A 19592-nucleotide genomic window follows, 5' to 3' on the forward strand; every position below is an offset into this window, starting at 1 on the left:
CTTGTTGTTTACTGTTATGGGCCATGGGAGAGATGAGGGTGTCAGCCTTTGGGGAAGGGATTTCACCCTCAGCTGTGTCTCCTCTGTCGTGAGTGCAGGAGAGGCTGGAAAGCAGAGGCGGTGCTGACTTTGAGCAGCCCTGGGAGGTGTGAGGAAACTGGAGTTGCTGCAGTTGGGAGCCTGGGGGGCAGGATTATCTGATGGAAGAGGGAATGATGGGCGGCAGGATGAAATGGATCCTGCTGACAAGGGGCCAGCCCTCAATTCAAAGGGAGGCAGTGGGAAACCCAGCAAAAGAAGACTTGGTTGCACTTCAGTTTAGTACATTTTTATTACTGGGAGTGGAATACAAATGTACTTATTTTTTTAAAATGCCCCAGTTTGAAATAAGCAAAAAAGCTCAGCCACCTACCCCCCACTCCAAATCCACCCATCAATCTATACAAGGATGTCTGACATTCATCAAGAAGAAACTAGGGGAATCAAATGCAATATTGTTAGAAATCTTTGGAAGCAAAACACAGTTGATGGAAATCACCTGTAACCAGAGTTTGCTTCAGTCAGCAAAGAGCCATCAGGTTTCCATCAGGAGGAGAAAATCCTCCTGTCATTTCAGCCTGTTTGGCCACCCAAGTAGGGACAGTGACAAGCTGATTTGAAGACAAGAAATAGTTAATGATCCTAAATTTAAAATAAATGGCAGTTAAAAACTGTAAGAGCTTGTTACCACGTCTGTATGCACATACAATTATATATGTTTCCATATGCACTGCCCTATATGAGACCATGTTTTATATGTGTGTAGGACAGTGATGCCCTGTGAGTTGAACTGTCACATCTACATCTGGGAGGACATAGTCACCAGGGCAGTTTGTTTCTGCTTCTCAGTGTAGATTCCAGTGGCTTTGCTTTTAGATCATATATTTTGATAAAGTTACCCTTTCTGTGCTGATGTAAGAGAGACTTCCTAAATAGGTATTTGATGACTTCTAGTGCCTGGTCGTGGTTCTAAGTCCAATTTCCATTTCAGATAGACCTCAAAAAAAGTGTGAATAAAACTTGGATGTAAATATTTACTCATACTTGTACAGTTGTTCAATACATATAGATAGAAATTAATGTTCCTGATGAGAAAAAAAATACTCAGTATTTTTTAGGGCCATATTACAGGCACAAACTTAATTTTTGGTAGAAATGAAAAAATAAAATTGTTATTCTGAATCAAAATTTCCTGCTTGTGGATTTCATTTATCTTGAGGGAGAAAAAAAAAAAAAAGTTTTGCTGTATTTTGCTTTGTTTTGTTTCCTTCTTGGATGCTCATTAATTTCATGGGAGGTTTTCAATGATGCTCCATGGCAGGGTGGGTGTCTGTGCCAGGCTGAGCTGCAGGCAGGGCCTCTCCCTGAGTCTTGGTTTGGTAATTCCGGTGTGAGCTTTATTTTTTTGTGACAAATGGGTTTGGACTGTCTGCCACATGGCTTGGAGCAACAGCCAGTTTTAAAATGGCCTCTCCCATGCCAGGCTCATACTCTGCCCATCTGTCACCGTGTCCGGGGTGTCCTGCTAAGTTGGAAATGTTTCCCACACTCTCCAAGCAGGATCAAATGCTTCTCGACACATTTTGATGCACAAACTGTCAGCCAAATCAAATGCAGATTTGCCTGTTTCAGCTCACCAGTGCCTACTGGGTTTCAAAGCCATTGCAGAGAGCAGAAATTACTTTTGGTGTATGTGGATAATGAGCTTAAGTTTTCAGTTGGGTTTCCCTGAGCGTGTATTTCTCCACAGCATTTTTAGATTGGTCCATTGTAATTGTGGTGCTTAAATGGACTCATAAGGAATAATAAAATGGCTAAAATCAGAAAACTCCTGCTAAAGGGTTCAGAATTTGATATGGATTGTTTGTAAGGTTTTCTTCCCTGCACTGGATCTAAACTAGGAACTATTTCTGAAAAAAAATAAATATTAATGAAGTCATAGTCCTTGAAAGAAGCCTGAAGTTTACTTGGGGATATATCTTCCTCAGAATTTTAGTACTGCATGTAGAATAATTACGAAAAAAACCCTGGGTATGTGTCATTTCTTCCCTTTCCATATGAGGATTATTTCCAAACTAGACCCACTGCAAAAATTTATTTTCAGTGGTGGCTATTTCTAGAGTATGAGTGAGTAATCTCTTTGTTGTGTTCTTCTGTTTGTCTCATTGTTCACAAGATTTTACAGATGGGCAAGTATTTTATCCATATTTCTTCCAGAGATGATCACTGGTGTCTTCTAACACCTTCTTCCAAGCAGAATTCTGATGCTCTTTAAAGTACATCCCTTGTGACAGACTTTAACAAGTGACCAGGGCTTGGTGTGTGTGGGCCTGGAAGTGTGAGATTTACTATCCCTTGGACCTTGCCAATTCTCTTAACAAACATGCTTTTTCTCAGAAGTTGTATAGCTGGCCTGTTTCCTTGAAATTTAAATTCTGGGATTTTTCAGTTGGATGCAGTGGTTCTTTCATCTCACTCCACTGGGCGCTCACCCCATCAGGGAGTTAACCCTGTGTTCCACACAACAGCCAAAGCCATGCAATGAAAATGTCATCTCAGCAACCCTTGGAAGTGCCCCCAGAGCTTGGGGCCTCATTGTGATCCCAGTGTAGGGATGCCTGGAGTGTGTCTCGACAGCGAGCAAAGCCAGGATTGAAACTGGGCTGAAAATATCCCAGCTGGGTCCTGCAGCCCAACAACGGGGCTGGGAGCTCACTCTGCTGCCAGAGCATTGGCTCAGCCTCCTGCAGGGATGGAGCAGCATCCCCAGCCCGAGCGTTGTCATGGCTACGCTGGTACCGGTGTGTGGAGCTGGAGCCGGAGTAAAGCAGCCTCCGCATTGCCGTGCACACCGTAGTAAGAGGCAACCCCTTGATTGGACAGCTTTCTAAATAGAGGGGGAAAATGAAAAAAGAAAACAGAAAACCCCACCCAACTTTATTCCATCTTTATAGACAGTAAAGTTGGAGAGGTGAGATGCAGTGTTCATTTTTCCTGTGTTGAATCCTCCAAAGTTTAAGCGAGCTGTCCAGCCTCTCCCATGGCAGGGAAATGGGAGCACATTGCCTGTTAGAGATGCTGGCTTTCCCCTTCTCTCTAGGCTGGACAGAAAGTGTGTGGTAATGACTAGTGACAGATATTCCTAATGCCTTCCCAGAGCTAATCCAGAAAGCCAGAGCAGGCAATGAAAGTCTCATCACTGGAGTGTACTCATGAAGTTGTTCTGGACTGGATATGTAGTTTGTGAAGTGCTTTGGATTCCCACAGCATGAATGATGTGTTGTAATTTATTAGCACTGGATGTCACTGCTAACTGAAATCTAGGAATCTCACTATCTCTTAGCTCAAAGTCAGGGGTGGGACCTAAAGGAAATGCAGGCTGGGTTTGGGCAGAATACTGTACTATGAGTGTGATAAAGTCTTCTCGACTGTCTCTGAGAATTTGAGCTTTCTTCTGTCCATGAGGACATTTTATGTTGCCAGCTTCAGCAAAATGCAGCAAAAATAAAGAGTTCAGAGTATGATGAATGAAGACATCCATTCTTTTGAGAAAAGAAAAAACTAGTTTAGCTTACAAAATAAAGAATATTGTATTTATTGGTCTCTTTTTACATGTGGTGTTAAAGGTATAAGAAAAGCTATAGCAAAGTGACTGTAAACTTCATCTCTATGAAGTTGTTCTCTGCAGCTGCAGAGTGAAGTAGGAAAATGTGTCAGGTAAGCACCAAGAGGGGATTCTTTCCTCATCATAGACATTGTGTGCTGTTCCCTCTTGACCTTCCAATCAGGTCTTCAGCACACAAAGCACAGAATCATCTTGTTCTTCATTTCCTTCCCTAATTTCCACTTTGCTTCTGCTTATTTTCCCTTTATTTTTTTTTTATTTTTTTTTTAGTTGAGGGACTACAAGATCAGAGCAGGCCTCTCACTTGCCTGGCTTTCCAGCTGTAAGCTTTCTTCTAATTGTCAAGATTATTCACAGTTATTGACTGACAAGAATTGAAAGAGGAGGCAACAGGCAGCTGTCTTCCTAAATGCAGTGAACTGGAAAAAATAGTTGCAGTTCAAGTATTTATGGCAGAGATCTTTTGCCTGGTGTGAATGTCCCCTTTTGTAGTCATATATATGCAAGAGAGAACCCTGCAAGTCCTTCTCAGGTAAGGCCATCAGCTGGGGGCTTTCAGTTCTGATTCTGTTTTGTTCTACTCTTCCTTGAGAACATGGTTTTTGAAGAGATTTGGCCAATAGAGTGGGGAAAAACATAAAAATTGCAAAACATAGTGACTTCTATAGTAGCTGAAGTGTGGAGATGACTTAGTAAGCCTCAATATGATCCTTGCATCAAATCCCCTTCTGATTGTTTGCTCCTGTGCTGCAGTGGCTCAAGTGTTTTCATTACTTTACAGCAAAATCATCTTTTATTTCCTGCAGTTCTGCCATTTCACTGTGGCTGAAATTGTGTTTTGTAGCAAATGCTGGTTTTTCTCTGCAAATACGTTGGAATCCTGTGTCTCATTTATGTAAGACAAACTCATAAGTATTGGAAAGCATTTCTATTGGCACTGAGTATGTGCCATCCGAAGGGTAACATTTCCAGTCTCCTGCAGTCCTTCCTCAGAGTCGTGTGTCTTGGTTTCTTAACTTCCTCATCACTCACCTAATCACATTTTCCAGAACTGAGGTGTGTTGTCTTACCTTTACCTTGTGTTTCTAAATTTTGGGTGCTTCTTGAATGAAATGTCTCACTGGAGAAAGGTTGTCTTTGGCTGAGCACCCAGGAATAGCACTTAATAATGGGTTTGTATGTGCATGTGTTTGTATGTGACTTGTGGTGGTGTCACAGGGACTATTGAGAATTTTGGTTTCCTCCTTGGCATGCTTTCTCTGCTGTTCTCTCACTTTCTCTCTCTCTCTCTCCTTTTTTTTAAGTGACATTTCATTATTTGCACGTTCACTAGGTTGTCCATCTGCTGTTGTAATAAACACGCTGCCAGTCGCTGCTGTGTGGTTTGTGGTGTGAAGGAGCTGACAAAGCAGGCTGTCATGCACTTGGGGATCGTAGTCAGGCTTTGTCAGAGTGCCTCTGTGATGCTCTGTGACTTCACTGATCAGGTGGAGAGCAGCACCCTCCAGCACAGCATTTCCACACAGCCCTGAGCTCTCTGCACATCGCAAACATGATGTGGCTCCAGGCAGGAGGGATTCCATCCCACACCAGCCTGTCTGTGCCCAGCTCATCTGCAAAGGCTGAATCACTGATGAGATACTGTGGGGTTTCCTGGCAGGAGAGCACAAGGCTTGAAAGAAAACTTCATTTTTTCTGTAAACAGCAAAGCAATGCGTTCTTGTGATTTAAGTCTGAGATTGTGCTGTAAGAACAACACAAAAATCAGTCCACACTCTCTTGAAAGTTTTTTTGATGGATCTTGTCTACAGCCCCAGAAACGAAAAAAATGAATTTGCTGTAGACTGCTGGAGATTAATGTCTGTCAGGATCAGTTAAGAATTTCAAAAATTAAGAAGAGTGTGCTGGATGCTGCCATGGAAGTATCCCATGATCAGGATAACTCAGGAAGAACAGCTTGGAAGACGGCTGTTTTCAGGAAAATATCAATGACTTGCTGGTTTCATGGCTCTTTTGATTCCTTTCCCTTTGAAATGCATAGTTTTAGCAGCTTTTTCTGCCCAAGTGGAGGCAATCCAAGTTGGAGGACTTGTGGTGAGAGCAGTGGCTTCAGTAGCTCTTTAGGACCATGTCCACTCCTTGTTTCAGCTGAAAGAAATGCCTTTGAATTGCATGTAGGGTGGTTTTCTTCTGCCAAGCTTTCATATGTGAATTGTTTTACATAGTACATTGAATAATCACCTGATGGATGAGGATTTTTATATACTGAGATCTGGGTTAGATTTCAGTCAGCCTTTACTCCCTAACCTCTTACATAGTGCCTCTTTGGGAAGGAATGTTTCCCATTTGTTCCAGGCATGTCATTTAGGGGGATTTACCTTCTGTTATTTCAAATCTGATGTTGTATCCACCTTGTAGTGCACACATCTGGTCCTGCACAGTCATCCAATAACCCCTGGACTGTGTTGCCTCTGGAATCTTCATATTGTGGACAAAATCATAGAATCATTTAGGTGGGAAGCAAAGAGGTCATTGCAAATCTGCCATCTCCACCATTTCCTCTTGTCCTCTTGCTTGTTTGGGGGAAGAGACCAACCCCCACTTGGCTCCAACCTCCTTTCAGGGAGTTGTGGAGTCTGACAAAGCCTCTTTTTGTCTAGGCTAAACTTCCCCAGCTCCCTCAGCTCCTTCTTATAGGACTTGTATTCCAGACCCTTCACATCTCCCTTGTAATTTTCTGAACAGTCCCCAGCCCCTCAATATCTTTCCTGTAGTGAGGGGCCCAGAACTGAGCACAGTTCAAGTACAGCCTCACCAATCAAGACTCTATATCTTATTTCTACCACCTCAAACTCTAGACCTACATGTTTGGTTTTGGGGTGGTTTTTTGTTTTGTTTTTTGGGCTGTTTTGTTTATTTTTTGTTTGTTTGGTCTTTTTGGTGCTTTTTTTGTTTGTTTTTTTTTTTTTTTTTAAGTACAAATAGCCTTAAAAGTAATAGCAAACAAATAAATTGGAATAGCCTTGTGCAGTACAAACTGGCTTGCACTAACCCAACCAGCTTTGTACATCTGTTCCTGCCCACTCCCATTGAGTCATACTGAGACTTAGTCACCAGCATCCTCAGTCTCACAGTACAACTTATATATTTCTCTCCAAAACACATGCTACAGTCTAGATGGCATGGGGGAGTGAGAAAAGCAAAGCAATGAGCAACCTACTCCTAAAAGAATAAAGGAATGTAGCAAGTCTTTTTATACTTTACTATAACTGGTATATCAAAACAACAATAACAAAAGGACAGAAATTCCTGTGTATGTCAGGAGTTTTGAATCTTTCCTTGTGCAATAATGAAGAGATTTGTAATAAATCCCCATGGGCTTCTAGATAGTCTTGTTCTCAGAAAAAGACAATTTTCTGTTCAAGCAGAGCTACCAAGCTATGCCCTCTATTCCACAGAGATCAAACTGTGGATTCTGCTCACAGGCTATTAGCATATGTAGCATATTTGCTATTCAGAGTTTTACATTGGCTTGTCATAGGTAAAAATTCAAGGTTGATCTAAAAAAATCTGCTGGTGTGCAGAATGCAATGAAACTGTTCACAGCTGATGTTAATAAAAATCCTGACCTTCTCTGTCCTTGCTAGGATACTTGAAGTGCTTATAGCTCAGTAGTATCAGCAGAGGAGGAGACTTTGTTAAGGTGTGATGCTGAGGAGTGCAGCTTTTAGCAATCTTTTGTGAGATCAGAGCTCTTGTCAGCACTCAGATTAATTCCTCTGAATGTTGTTTTCTTTGTTTATTTTATTAAAGGACCTGTCTTCCTATATTGAAAACTGCCTTAGTAAAGTGTCACCTTCTGCTTGAGTTATGTTGTAAAAATAAACTGTAATGTCTGGCAGGCATTTCACATCCTTAAATTCAGTGCTATCCTAGCACATATATAGAACTTAGTGAGGCAGAAAAAGAATGCCTCAAAGGTGACACCATCCGTAGTCAGGACTGTGTGATGTTACCCACACTAGTACTCTGAAGCTGTTTATAGCTGAGGAACCCAGACTTTCAGCAGAGGTTGGTTATGGGGCTACCAGGAAGCTCTTCTGACCTCAGTCACCCCTGAAACGTGGCCAAAGAGTTGACCATGTTCATGGGGACCCACCACTGTGGCATAAATTTCACATCCCCATGTTGTTCACAGCCATTCCTCATGTTTGAATAGACAGTTGCAAAAGATGCCAGCAGGGAGCTGTTTGTGAAATATTCTTTTGATACCCAGCCCTGAAATTTTGGACACTGTTGAGCAGGGCCATAAAAAGGTCCTGCTTCCACCCAAAATACATTGGAAATTGGTGTCTGTGTTGTCAGTCACAGCATGCCCCAGCCCTTGCTGGCTCTTTGGCTTCAACCCTTGCAGAGAAGCTTTATCAGCCTGGCTGCCAAAGTAGCCATGAAACTAAACAATAATTCAACAAGAATCCTGTTTATTCTGTTTTGTTTACTGGATTCAAGGCTTTAGTGGTCTGTTATTTAAGTATGCAGCCTCTGCAACAGAATTGCTGGAAGCCCTCTTCTTACACCAAGGTCTCCCAGCTGCATAAACCTCCAGACCAGCGTGTCTGGGCAAGCGTTTTTGGCAGGAATTCTCCCCAGTAAGGAAAGAAAGAGTGAAACTGGCTGGAGAAGGTGAAAAATGGTTTGGCTAACCAGATCTTGCTCCTGCTATTTGACTCTGCTATGCCAGCCAATATATTTGCTTTCTGCATCCTCAAATGTGGTTTTCTTTCCTATTCTCCAAAACAGTTCTGAGAAAAGCTTCTTTGTTTTCCCAGGATAAAAAAGAACAAAAATTTTATCCTTACTTTTTTTCACATAATCCAAATATTCTGATACAAGGGATGTCAGGGGAAAAGGAGCTGGAATTAAGAGGGATTAGCCTCTAGATGTAGGGGTAGCCTAGACTAGAATCATGCTAGAATTGGTCTCACCTTTGAGGGAGAAATTTGCACGAAGAATCTGTAACTTTCCAGATATCTGTTTTTTGCCCAGAGGAAATAGGGAAAGAAGTGATAGAGAAGGTAAGTGCAAATGAAAACAGAATAATCCTGACTTGCACTGGAAACTCACCTGTTGGGTAGGTGGTGTGGGATATTTCCCTCCCCAGGAGGGAGCCTGATTGCTGACAGGAGCTCACTGAGCCATGGTTCTGCTGTCCCCCAGGAAAAGCTTTGCTATCCCTGGGGCTGTGTTCTTCAGTGAATACAGCAGGAGCTGCCATGACAACCACTTGTAAATAAAAGTGGATTGAAAACAAAATAAATCTGAGGTGGCTTTTGTGGCTATAAAGTAAATCTGAAGTGCTCAAGAGGTCATTTTTTCTAGCAGGATGGTGGGAGTGATGTCTGGCTGTCAGATGGAGCAGAGTGATGGAAGGACTGACTAAGGAGCTCAAGCATGACAGGAAAGCCAATGAAACTTCCAAAACAGGCTTTTCATACTCTTAATTCCAGGTTAGCAGCACTAGGACTTTTTTTTTTTCATGTACAGGGGTGATCACAGCCTGTGGCCCCTGCAGAAGTTTTCTGTCCAAGGATACAATGCAGGACTGATGGATGCAGGGCACAATGCCCTTCTGCAGCCAGGGTTCCGTGGTCTGAAGGACTCTTCCCCCTACCAGGACGTCACTGTGTGCCTTTGATGGAGTTTTAAATGTCTCTGAGAACCACGTGGTTGTCCAGGGAGCTGTTTCCAAGTGGAGTAAAGCAGAGCTGGAGAGCAGGACAGCTAAGAGCAGCTTCAGTCCCCAGTCACAGGCAGAGCAAGCCTTCTGTGTGTATCTCTTGGCATCAGATCAGAGCAGCCATAACTGTGACAAGGGCAAGGGCTGCACCATCGGTCTGTCAAGAGTTCTGTGGTATTTTGCAACACTTCTGGAGCAGTTTATTTTTTTGGAGTTTTTTTAAGAGTTGCTGTATCATCAACTGCATCATCACATGTGTTTCTGGATGAAGAGGAACACAAGAAATAAATAGTTATCTAACTGTATTCTGCAGAAATATTCATGAAGGGGAAATAATCACCTAATATTTCCTTGCTTAACCAACAAATTGGAATTGAGAAAGCAGCATTTGTAGCCTGGTATTTCATATATGTACTTTTTTTCCTTCTGTGAATGGATGCTTTCATATATAGAATCCTATGAAAGACTAAAAAATTGTTAGGTAGCAGTTACAATTATAGACTTTTTCTCAGCACTAAAAGTACAATTATTACCCACTTTAAAATGTTCAGCAGTGCTGTATTAACAAAAAAAAAAGGTCTCATGCTGCCCAGAAAGCTCCAGGTCCAGTTATTTTGTCTTACAGGTAGAGATTTGTTCTGGATGTAAAGACAGATGAAATCACAATACCTCCACAGTATCTGAGAGCTACAAATCAGAACAGAGTAATCATCTGGATTTCATTATACTGGTAGACTTCAGACTTTAATATATATGTGGCTTTAAATTTGGAATTGTAAATGAGAACTGAAATTTATCTCCTAGAAAAATAGTTGTATCTAGCTACTGTCTCTTGATGTTGAAGGTTTCTGCTCAAATAAAACATTTTGGTTTAATTCCTGGCAGTTCTAGGTTTTCTGCACAGCTTTTCCAACCCTGGTTAGTAGATATGTGTCCCCTTCAACCCAGTTTCTGCCATCTAGTCTCCAGCTTTCCTAAACAGCTGCTTTCTTCCCTGGAAGTTACACCAGGGAGTAATATGGAGGTAGTAATATGTGGAGCTCAAAAGAGGCTATTTTCTTGATTTATTTAATGGAAAATTACTTAGCACACATCAGATTCCAGCTTCTGAACTACTGAAGATGGGTAGAGGAAAATGTTGGTAAATCCTTTGGATAAATTAAACACAAGGGGATATGTTTTTGTATAACTTTCATTAGGCTCTAAAATATCTTCACAGAGATTCTTAAATTAAGCCCTGTAGTAGCATATGAAGTAAGAATAATAATGACAGTGGTAATCTGTATATTGGTGGTGTTTATAAATGCCATTTATGGCTAAATAATTTGTATATGGAGTAAGTAATTTTAACCTTAGTTTTAATCTCTTCCTTTGGTTTTGGGTTGTTTCCTTATGTCTTTATTTGCAAACAAAGGTGATGTGAAACAGATGCCCAGGCAGGAGGGAGATGTTGCATAGTTGAGCTTTGTAGATAGTTCCCATTGAATGTGCTGCATAGATAGGGCTGGGAACAGACAAATTTGTCAGGAATACATTTGTTTGGGGCCTAATGATTTGAGGCCAGCTTGGCCAAGCCTGGCTGCTTTTTTTTTTGTTTCTTTTCAACTTGGCATGAATTATTCCCATGTGTTTCAGTTCCAGTAATTCAATATTTCTTCCTTATTTTTGTTGCTCGTTATGTAACCAGAATATTTTCAAACACTTGTAAGAATTATGCCTGAGTTATACAAAATTTTTGAGTATATTTTGACTTTAATATGATTACACAAAGCGATGTGATTAGACCTGTGGCTGCTCTGAATTCTGAAGACAAGCAAGCCCTGCAGACTTCATGGATAGTGCTAATTTTTAATTAAGCTCTGTTTCATCACAAATTAGGTTTACGTGAAATTGCTATTTATTTATATTTTGAACTCTTTTAAATGGATGCAGATGTGGTGGTTGAGAAGCACTGAATCATTGCATGGAAAGGGTGATGCCTCACATCTGGAAGGTTCTGTGTTGAGGAGGTATTCCTGACATTTAGAGCACCATTTAGGACCCAAGAATCAATTCTTCAGCATACAGCATTAGGCAACCTCATGCTTCTGGTCACAGAATTTCTCATGATGTACTTTTCTGATCAAACAGATGCTAAACTTGATACTAACATAATTTCCTTATGAATGTAGAAAGGAGCTCTAAAAACCCTGTGGCTGGAACATGAAGTATCATAAACAGAACAGACAGCAGGAGGTGGAATATAATTGCAGTTTGTTTTTGTTAGTCAAAAATGAGCATGTGTGCTTTTCTTATGGCTTTGTTGTCTTCAGTCCTGCAGAAGTGGGTGCTTCTTTCGTTTGTGCTAGTGAATCTGCTATTTCCTCCCTGAGCACCATGTCAGTTTTCTCTGTCTTTTTTTTAGCAGTTACATATTTCTCAGAATGTTGACATTCTTTCATTCAGGTTGTGTTTATTGCCATAAATATTCTTTAAGATCATACATCCCACTAAAGACAAGACAGGTGTTTGCTGAGCAAGTGGATGTGTTTAAACTATCATTTCCTACCAATTTTTCTGTGGGATTTCGGTACCTCCCCTTGAAAGTTTTAACACAGGACTTTTGACTTTGGCTGTGCAGGTGGTTTTTGATGGTGATGTGGTGCAAGTGCTGCTGAGGGTTCCCTGTTCACTTGTAACTTACATCTGGCATTGTTTCACAGCTGAGGAGAACCATCAGAGTCCGTGTTATTGCTTGCCAGCAATTGCTATGGGGGAAGCAGTGAATTCTGGAAGTAGATGTGTGGGCTTCAGTCATGGGATACTCTGATGGAAGGAAGAAGGCATTAATAAAAGACATCAACTTTTCTTCTCTGTCCTTGCAGGATCTCAGCTCATTTGCCATGCCATTCTTGGACGGTGATGTGGAGAGCACAGACAAAAATGCTTCTCGCAAGGTAGGATATATCCAAAGCTTCCCCTTCTTTGCAGTGCTTGAATCCCTTGTGGTACACATGATTTTTTAGGCTTATAAAACCCTGGGGTTTTTATCTTCCCTGCCATACCATTAACCCATTGAGAATGGTGCACTAAGGCAAATCCAGACCTTACCCTGACAGTGCCTGTGCAGTATAACCTGTAGAGGATGCAAGCTGCTGGTGGTATTGTAAATACTGCAGATGTTGTGTGCAACACAGCTGTAAATCAGTGAGGGGATGTTGCATAGCTGTATTCTAAAGAATATCTTTACCTTACCTGAGGTGTTGCTGCCCAAAGAGTAATCTGTGGCTGTTAGTAGGTTTTCCTGGAATTGCCTCCTGATGGCTGCACTCTCTCTCTGGAGGGTTTAACTGTTCTCTGTCCTTGACACTGGAAAAATGAACTGCCTTCATTTGCTGAAGCCATAGTGGTAGAGCCTTCCTGTGAACAAAGTAGAAAAGTTCCTCCTCAATGTGGGATTAACTCAAGGTTATCCTTCTGGAGGCACTGATTTGTTTTTCTGATGCTATTAAATTAAGCTAATGTAGCCACAGAGTTGGCTTGCTTTAAAAAGGATCAGGGCAGCACATTCAATGGATGGCACTGGCAATGGTTATACAGCACCTACACAACCTTCAAAGCAATAAAAATGGTGGGTGGGATCTGTCATCTTCAGGTCCTGGCCTCCTCATTTGCACAAAGAATTCAAGTGCAAGCTGGTCTGATAAATGGAAGCCTCCTACCAGCCACGTTCTGGGCTTGGCAAAGAGGGATTCTCTGACCCATGGAGAGCCCCACAAGCTGATCTTCAGCTATTCTCTGCAGACCAGTTTTACTTGTGACAGTATTTACAAGGCTGTGGACCATTAAACCTGCTACTAGCCATGTGGCAGAGAGTCTGAAAGTTTAGTTTAAGGCAGGCAAAGTAATAAATACTCTTTAGTGAAGCTGATCTGCATCTAGAATGATAATAACTTAGCTCTGTTGACAGCATGAGTTCCTATTCCTTTGCACCTCACAGCTAAGGACAGATGTTTTAGGATTTCTGCAATCCATCAGCAATTGAATACATGTATTATACTGGCCTTATTCTTTTCTGTGTTGGACCTTTTAGACTGAGGTAGGAGTTGCTGATGCTGGGGAAGTGTTCTGGATGCCAGGGAAGCTAAAATATACAGTGTCACCAAAAAGTGCCTGTTTGGAGGGTTTGAATAAAGTGAACAATGTGATGTTTTTGGAAGGGATAGTCATGCTGGAAGAAGGTGGGGTTTCTGGCTAAAACTTGATTTTTCCATTTATCACCTTCTTTCCACAAAGCAAGGTGAGAAAGATGCATGAATCTCAGTCATGAGGAAAGAATATGCCAAGGCTAATTGCCCTGATGTGCAGAATTTCATTATATCGTTTAATGACTTCCACTCTACCATTCCTGAATCCAGTCATTTTCTTCTAACTGGTCTCAGGACTCCTTTTTCACAAAAGCTCAGATTCATTTATTTTGGAAAATACTTCTGAGATTATTGAGTCCAACCCTGGATCACCACCTGGCCTTAGATGAGTTCATATCTTGGAAGAACTGCAAGGACATTTCAATAGTTGCCTCTTTTTTTGTAGCATTGCTAAATGCTGGGGCAAGTTCTGCTTATGGAAGCGCAACTGACTTTGCAATAACCACAGAGCTGGGGTTTAATATCTGAAGTTGTATTTTTAATTGACCTTTTTGACTGAGTGTATAAGACCCAGTGTTTTTTTCTACTATTATACTTGGAGCTCTGTTCAACACATACAACAGAATGGTAAGAAGTGCCCAACTTCTGATAAAAATACAGATCATCTTTTAAAATCCATTGCCACACATATCATCCAATATGTCATTTAACTCAATGAGAAATTTGGGATTTTTGCTGGTAGTGAATGATGAGTAGCATCAGACTGCAGATTTTATTTCATTCTCACTAGAACATTGCCAGTCTCTACTGCTGATGCATGAAAAAATCCCCAAGTTGCTCTTCAAGGAGGAAAGTTTTTCTTAGTTCAACTTTGAAATCACTGTATGGTGTGTAACTTTTATCTATTAAAAGTCAGTATTTCATCAGTAGTTTGGCTTTTTCCATTCACTCATCATGCTGGAGACAGGCAATTCATCAGGGATGTCTCTCTTCCTGCACTTAACTCTTCTGTCACCTGGGCTATAGATCAAGAGTAGTTCACAGCCCATCTTTCCAATATGCCATTAATTTAATTCTCTGTTATTTTTGAAAGGCTTTTAGAAAAGGAATTAACATTTTTTGTAGAAACTCTCAGCAGTTTACCATGCAAGTGTCTCTCAATCATTATCCTGTGACAACAAACCTCATTACACAGCTAGGAAATTCAAGTCTAGAATTATTTGTTCAGGTTCACGTAGGAATTTTTTGGCAGCAGTGGTAAAGTGACACACATTTCCTGAAGTTCAGCCTTAATCACTTCTCATTAATATGTCTAGTATTATAAATGATGTATTCTTCTTTCCTTTATGACTAATGGCAGGAAGAGGATAGGGATAGTTTTCACCGTCCTCTTTTGAAGATGGAGAATGTAATACTGTGAAGGATCTCATGTAGAAGTATTTGGCATGGTGTGATGGAGAAAGGTGCCTGGGACAGATATTTCTGCCCTTCTTATTGCCTGACAAAATGCCTTAACTTGTGTAGGTAGCTTTGTCTAAAGCAACTGGTATTGCTGACTGCCCCATGCTCAAAGAAATGGCTTAAATCCTTTCCGCACAGAGAGCTTAGAGGATCGTTAAAGACAGAAATAATACACAAGGACAGCTGGGAGCTGAGAAACAATCAGATTTACTGCATTTCCTCAGCCTGAGAAAAGACAGTGCAAGAGGGGCAGTTAAGAGACCTGGAAAATCATGAGTGATTGGGAGAATCATTCAGAAAATAGTTCTGGTACAGTGTGGCAGGGCAGCAGTCAGGGAGGAGTGCCCCCCTGTACCCAAATGGCTCTATCAATTTTAGAGGTCTTAGCACCCTGAATGTTTATAGATCTTTCATCTCAAATGTAGGTTAAAGGATAAGGCATGGAAATTGCAGGAAACTGACAGCCATTGCCTTCAGCTTAAAGCCCAGGTTTGTGAATGATCAAAAAGAAAAAAAAAAAAAATTACACAGGAAACTTCTTTATGAGGAGTCAGCAAGAAAATTATAGATGAAGGAGGGAGGAGGTGGGAGAAAAGACATTTGAGGAATAATATTGATCTGTTTCTTTATGGAAATAACAGAATTGTCACAAAAATATAGACCAAAGCTTGAAAAAGAAGTGTGCATTAAAAATTCTTTTCTCTGTGTGGGGAGAAAGCTGGTGAGATGTTTATTTTAGATTACAAAGGTACCTCTATCCTATTAATAGCTTAAGTGTATTTAAAGCAGAAGCTGTTAAAGTAAGATGTTTTAAAATTCAATCCAAACAACTCTGATGAAACACTCTTGAATGAAGTGGCAGAGTTTTCTCTGCCAAGTGTTGATTGTGACTAAATCATGGAGCAGAGATGAAGTTTCAAAAGGCTGCAAAAAAGGCAATTACTGTGTTAATATTTATGATGTTTGCAATTAGGATAATGTACAGGTTTCTCAAACATTAGTCCTGAGCAAAACAATGAAATACCTAATATTGGCTCATTAATAACGCTATTATAATAGACTCATTTGGATTTAAATTAATTGTAAATTGTTCTTATTGAACAAATGTGGGGGTTTAAATGAACTATAAATTATAAATTTGGTTGAGAAATGTCATAGCGTTGGTGTCACATACATAGAAAAGTAGCACAAGTCATTTTGGTTTCAGACAGTGGAATGAGACTGAATAAGCATGGAGCCTAGTAAATGAATAAAAACCTGGTTTCTAAAATAAATGGAGACTCACCAGTGGAAAATTTTGTTTTTAGGCAGACAAAACATTGGGGTTTTTTTGTCTGTTTGTTTTTGTCTGTTGCTGTACTGTATCATACCTTATCAGTGGTTTGAAAGGCAGACAGACTCATTACTGCTACAATTTGTGGTTCATACAAAAGTGAAAGGTGAGAGAGTGATAAATTCTGAGCAAGAGACTCTGATGCAAAATTACATGACTCACTTAAAACATATTTGGCAAACAAACAGCCCATCTTCATTTGGCCAAATTGTGATCAGTTAAACCTAGGAGCATCTAATGCAGACTTTTTGGGAAGTCTTTCACTAAGCCTGGGTTAGATTTTGAGAATAGCTATAGGTAATCAGCTGTTTGTGGATTCTGGATGTGAGTCAGTGGTTAAAGGATTAGATTGGGTTCAATGAACAAATGTACAATGTACAAATGAAGGAATAGGATGAAAGTAGAGGTTTTGCTCCAACTGTGTTTGGCACTAACTCACAGTTCTGCTATCAGCAATGCAGGGAAGTGTTGGTGAACTAGAATCAGACTATTGGGGGAGTGACCCCAATACTGAAGGATTCCAAGCAGTGTTTTGTCCTCCTACTGGTCACAGAATTGTTTTTGTTTTGTCCAGTGACTCATGGGAATGGCATGAGCGACCTCTGGATAAGGGAGGAGAAGAAAAAAAAAAAAAATCTGCATTTTCAGCCCCTCCTTCCTCATTCACTGGCAAATAAATCTCCTTTGGATTCACTTTTTTCTTTTAACTGTCCATTTTTTATGAGCAGTGAAGATGGGGAGCAAGTCCTGGATAGTGACACAGCCTTGGCACAAATTGTCATCTGCAGTGGATGCAGGGAGCCCAGGGCAAGGGCATGCATAACAACCACTTCACTGTGATGTGCACAGCTCCTCCCCATCCTGCTTTAAAATAAATGTACTTAGGGATTAGGAACTGGACAGGGAGCCAGCCTGTTCTTCCCTTTCCTAAAACCTGCTTTCTGTCTTTGAGCAGCTCTGCTCACTACTGGAAACCTCCCCCTGACCATGTGTGCAGCAGTCCAGAGCTCTCAGAGCCTGCCAGAGCAGTCAGCCTCATCCCACTGCATTTTAATCTGGGAAAGTGTCATTGTACTTTAGTTTTGGGAAGTGACATCTCTGACCCTGTAAAATACCATGCCATCTCGACTGGTACAGCTCATGCAGAACGAAGGGGACCAGTGGTGGTGAATGTGAGCGCTGGGAGAGCAAGTCCTTCATTACCTTTCAGTCTAATGAAGTCAGCTCTTGTGTCTCTGTGAGCTCTTTTATTCCAGCAGAATGAGAGAATCATCCAATTAACTTTATCAAAGGGCTTTTTTGTTGGGATTCAGTGGAAGGGCAGGAAACAAGTGCAGACATCTATCTGGTGTATTGTCTCTAATTGTGTTTACTGTCCCTGTCAAGGATGGTGGGAGGTAATTCCTTTTCTGTTACTTGCCTTTCAAAAAAATTTTAAGTGAAGAGGCAAAATAAAGGTCAAATAACTCACTATTGTAAAAGCAAACAGAACTTCATACTGCTCCATAAATGTCCTCACTGTTCAGGGTTGGATAAAAGGGAACAGAGCTCAGGAGCATTTTATAACTTTCACTTAATTTCAGAAGCATTTTGAAAGACTATTTAGATTGAGCCCATTTGTATTTGACACAATATTTTTTCAGCCTGTTCTGAGAAATGAAACTAAATTCACCACAAACTGAGCCAGAGCCAGAGATTTTTCAGCGAGAGCATCCTCTGGGGAAGCTATATGCTCAGTCAAGGATCTGTTGCTGGAGCACCCTTGGCAGGAGAGCAGAGGTGATGGATGTGAAGAGGTGCTCTGGCAGGGGCACAGGCAGTGCCTGGATTTCCAACAGTCTCTGCCTGTCCATGGTCAGGGTCTTCTCAGCAGAGCTCATCCATTTTTCTGGGCATGTACCTTTGGCAGGACACCTCTCACCCCTGCAGTTCAGTGTTCCTTAAATTCTAGGTTGGGACCAGAAATTAATTCTTAGAGAGAACTTTATCTGGAGATAAAAAAAAAAAAAATAAAATAAAAAAAAAATAAAAAAAAAAAAAAAAAAAAAAAAAGAGGGATCAGATTTCCAATCTAAAGCAAAGAAATGAAAATAACAGTGTTGGGAAAATTTCTGCCCGTGGCAGGGCTGAGATGGGTGGTGTGAGGATGACGAGAGACCAGTCAGTGGTGAAATATGAATAGTTTGCTATCTTAGCCCATTGCACTGGGGATTATCATATGGTAGTGATTAAGTGTAGTGCACTTCAGTATTTCTTGTGAAATAAGATGAAAAATTGCAAGCCAGGTAAGAAAACAGATGAAGGAAATATTGAAAGGATGAGTGCTGCATGGAGGGACAGAACCAGTGGGGTTTCCCCAGCGTCACTCCTGGGTCTTTGCCAGTAAAGCTGAGACAAAAAACAGAAGCACAGTAACTAAATCTGTTGAAGATGCAAAGGAAATTGTTTTTTAATCATAGAAAGGGATCTTATACAGGAAGATTTGGATGACCTTCAGGGTGGATAATTCTTAACCACACAAGAGACAAGGTTGTTCACTTGATGTATGTTAAACAGAGCAACAAGTAAAAGAGGTCAGGGAGTGTTCTCTTGGCCTGAAGACAAAGGGTTTGTGCACAATCCTGTTGCAGAGCCAAATGCTAGACTAGGAGAAAGGAAGAAGAGATTAGGAAGAGAGAAAGATTCCGTCATTCAGGTGAAATGACTGGGGCAGCTTTCATAATCTTATTCCTTGTAGTGAAATCTTTCAGAGCTGCTTGACTTGTGCAAATGCCCCACTATCACTTTATGTTTCACTCAAAAAATGGGATGCTAAGTCTCCTAGATGCCAAACACTGTAAGACATGCCTCGTTTTGTTGCTCTATTTTAAAGAGTGGGTAATTCTGGATGTATTTTCGAAACTTGCCTGTGATAACATAGTGTGTACAAGAGGGCAAAATCTCTCCCTGGTCCCCAGCTCGGGACCCTTTTGTGCTGCAAAGCATGAAAACTGATAACAACTTAGAGCATTTCAGGAGATTTTTTTTCAGTGCTGTGTGACATAACCAGTTCAGCCTTGAACAGGTGCAGTTGGTCACTAGAACCGGTGCATCTGATGCAGGGCAGGGCTCTGCTCTGTTGCTTCACCTCCCTGGGGAGTACACTGCTCTAGGCTGAGGGTAGGGTTACACTGGCACTATCACCCAGCTGCTAATTTAGCCCTATTCCAGCTCCACTGTTCTCTGCAGGCGTAAGGTCAGCAGCTGGCATTTCTCTCCAGCATAACCAAT

The 19592-nt window shown here is 41.1% G+C and overlaps 1 protein-coding gene across 8 annotated transcripts in view; it reads left to right on the forward strand.

Moving 5' to 3' along the window:
* PRKAG2 (protein kinase AMP-activated non-catalytic subunit gamma 2) overlaps nt 1–19592 on the forward strand; it is a 244625-nt gene that overhangs the window by 88411 nt on the left and 136622 nt on the right. For all 8 annotated transcript variants that reach the window (XM_086865886.1, XM_086865894.1, XM_086865876.1 and 5 more), the window contains one exon: nt 12266–12337. In XM_086865886.1, the coding sequence (XP_086722012.1) occupies nt 12266–12337 (72 nt within the window). The remainder of the gene's footprint in view (nt 1–12265; nt 12338–19592) is intronic.

This window comes from Cyanistes caeruleus, chromosome 1 (genome assembly GCF_971803275.1).
Source record: "Cyanistes caeruleus chromosome 1, bCyaCae1.hap1.1, whole genome shotgun sequence".
Classification (NCBI taxonomy): Eukaryota; Metazoa; Chordata; class Aves; order Passeriformes; family Paridae; genus Cyanistes; species Cyanistes caeruleus.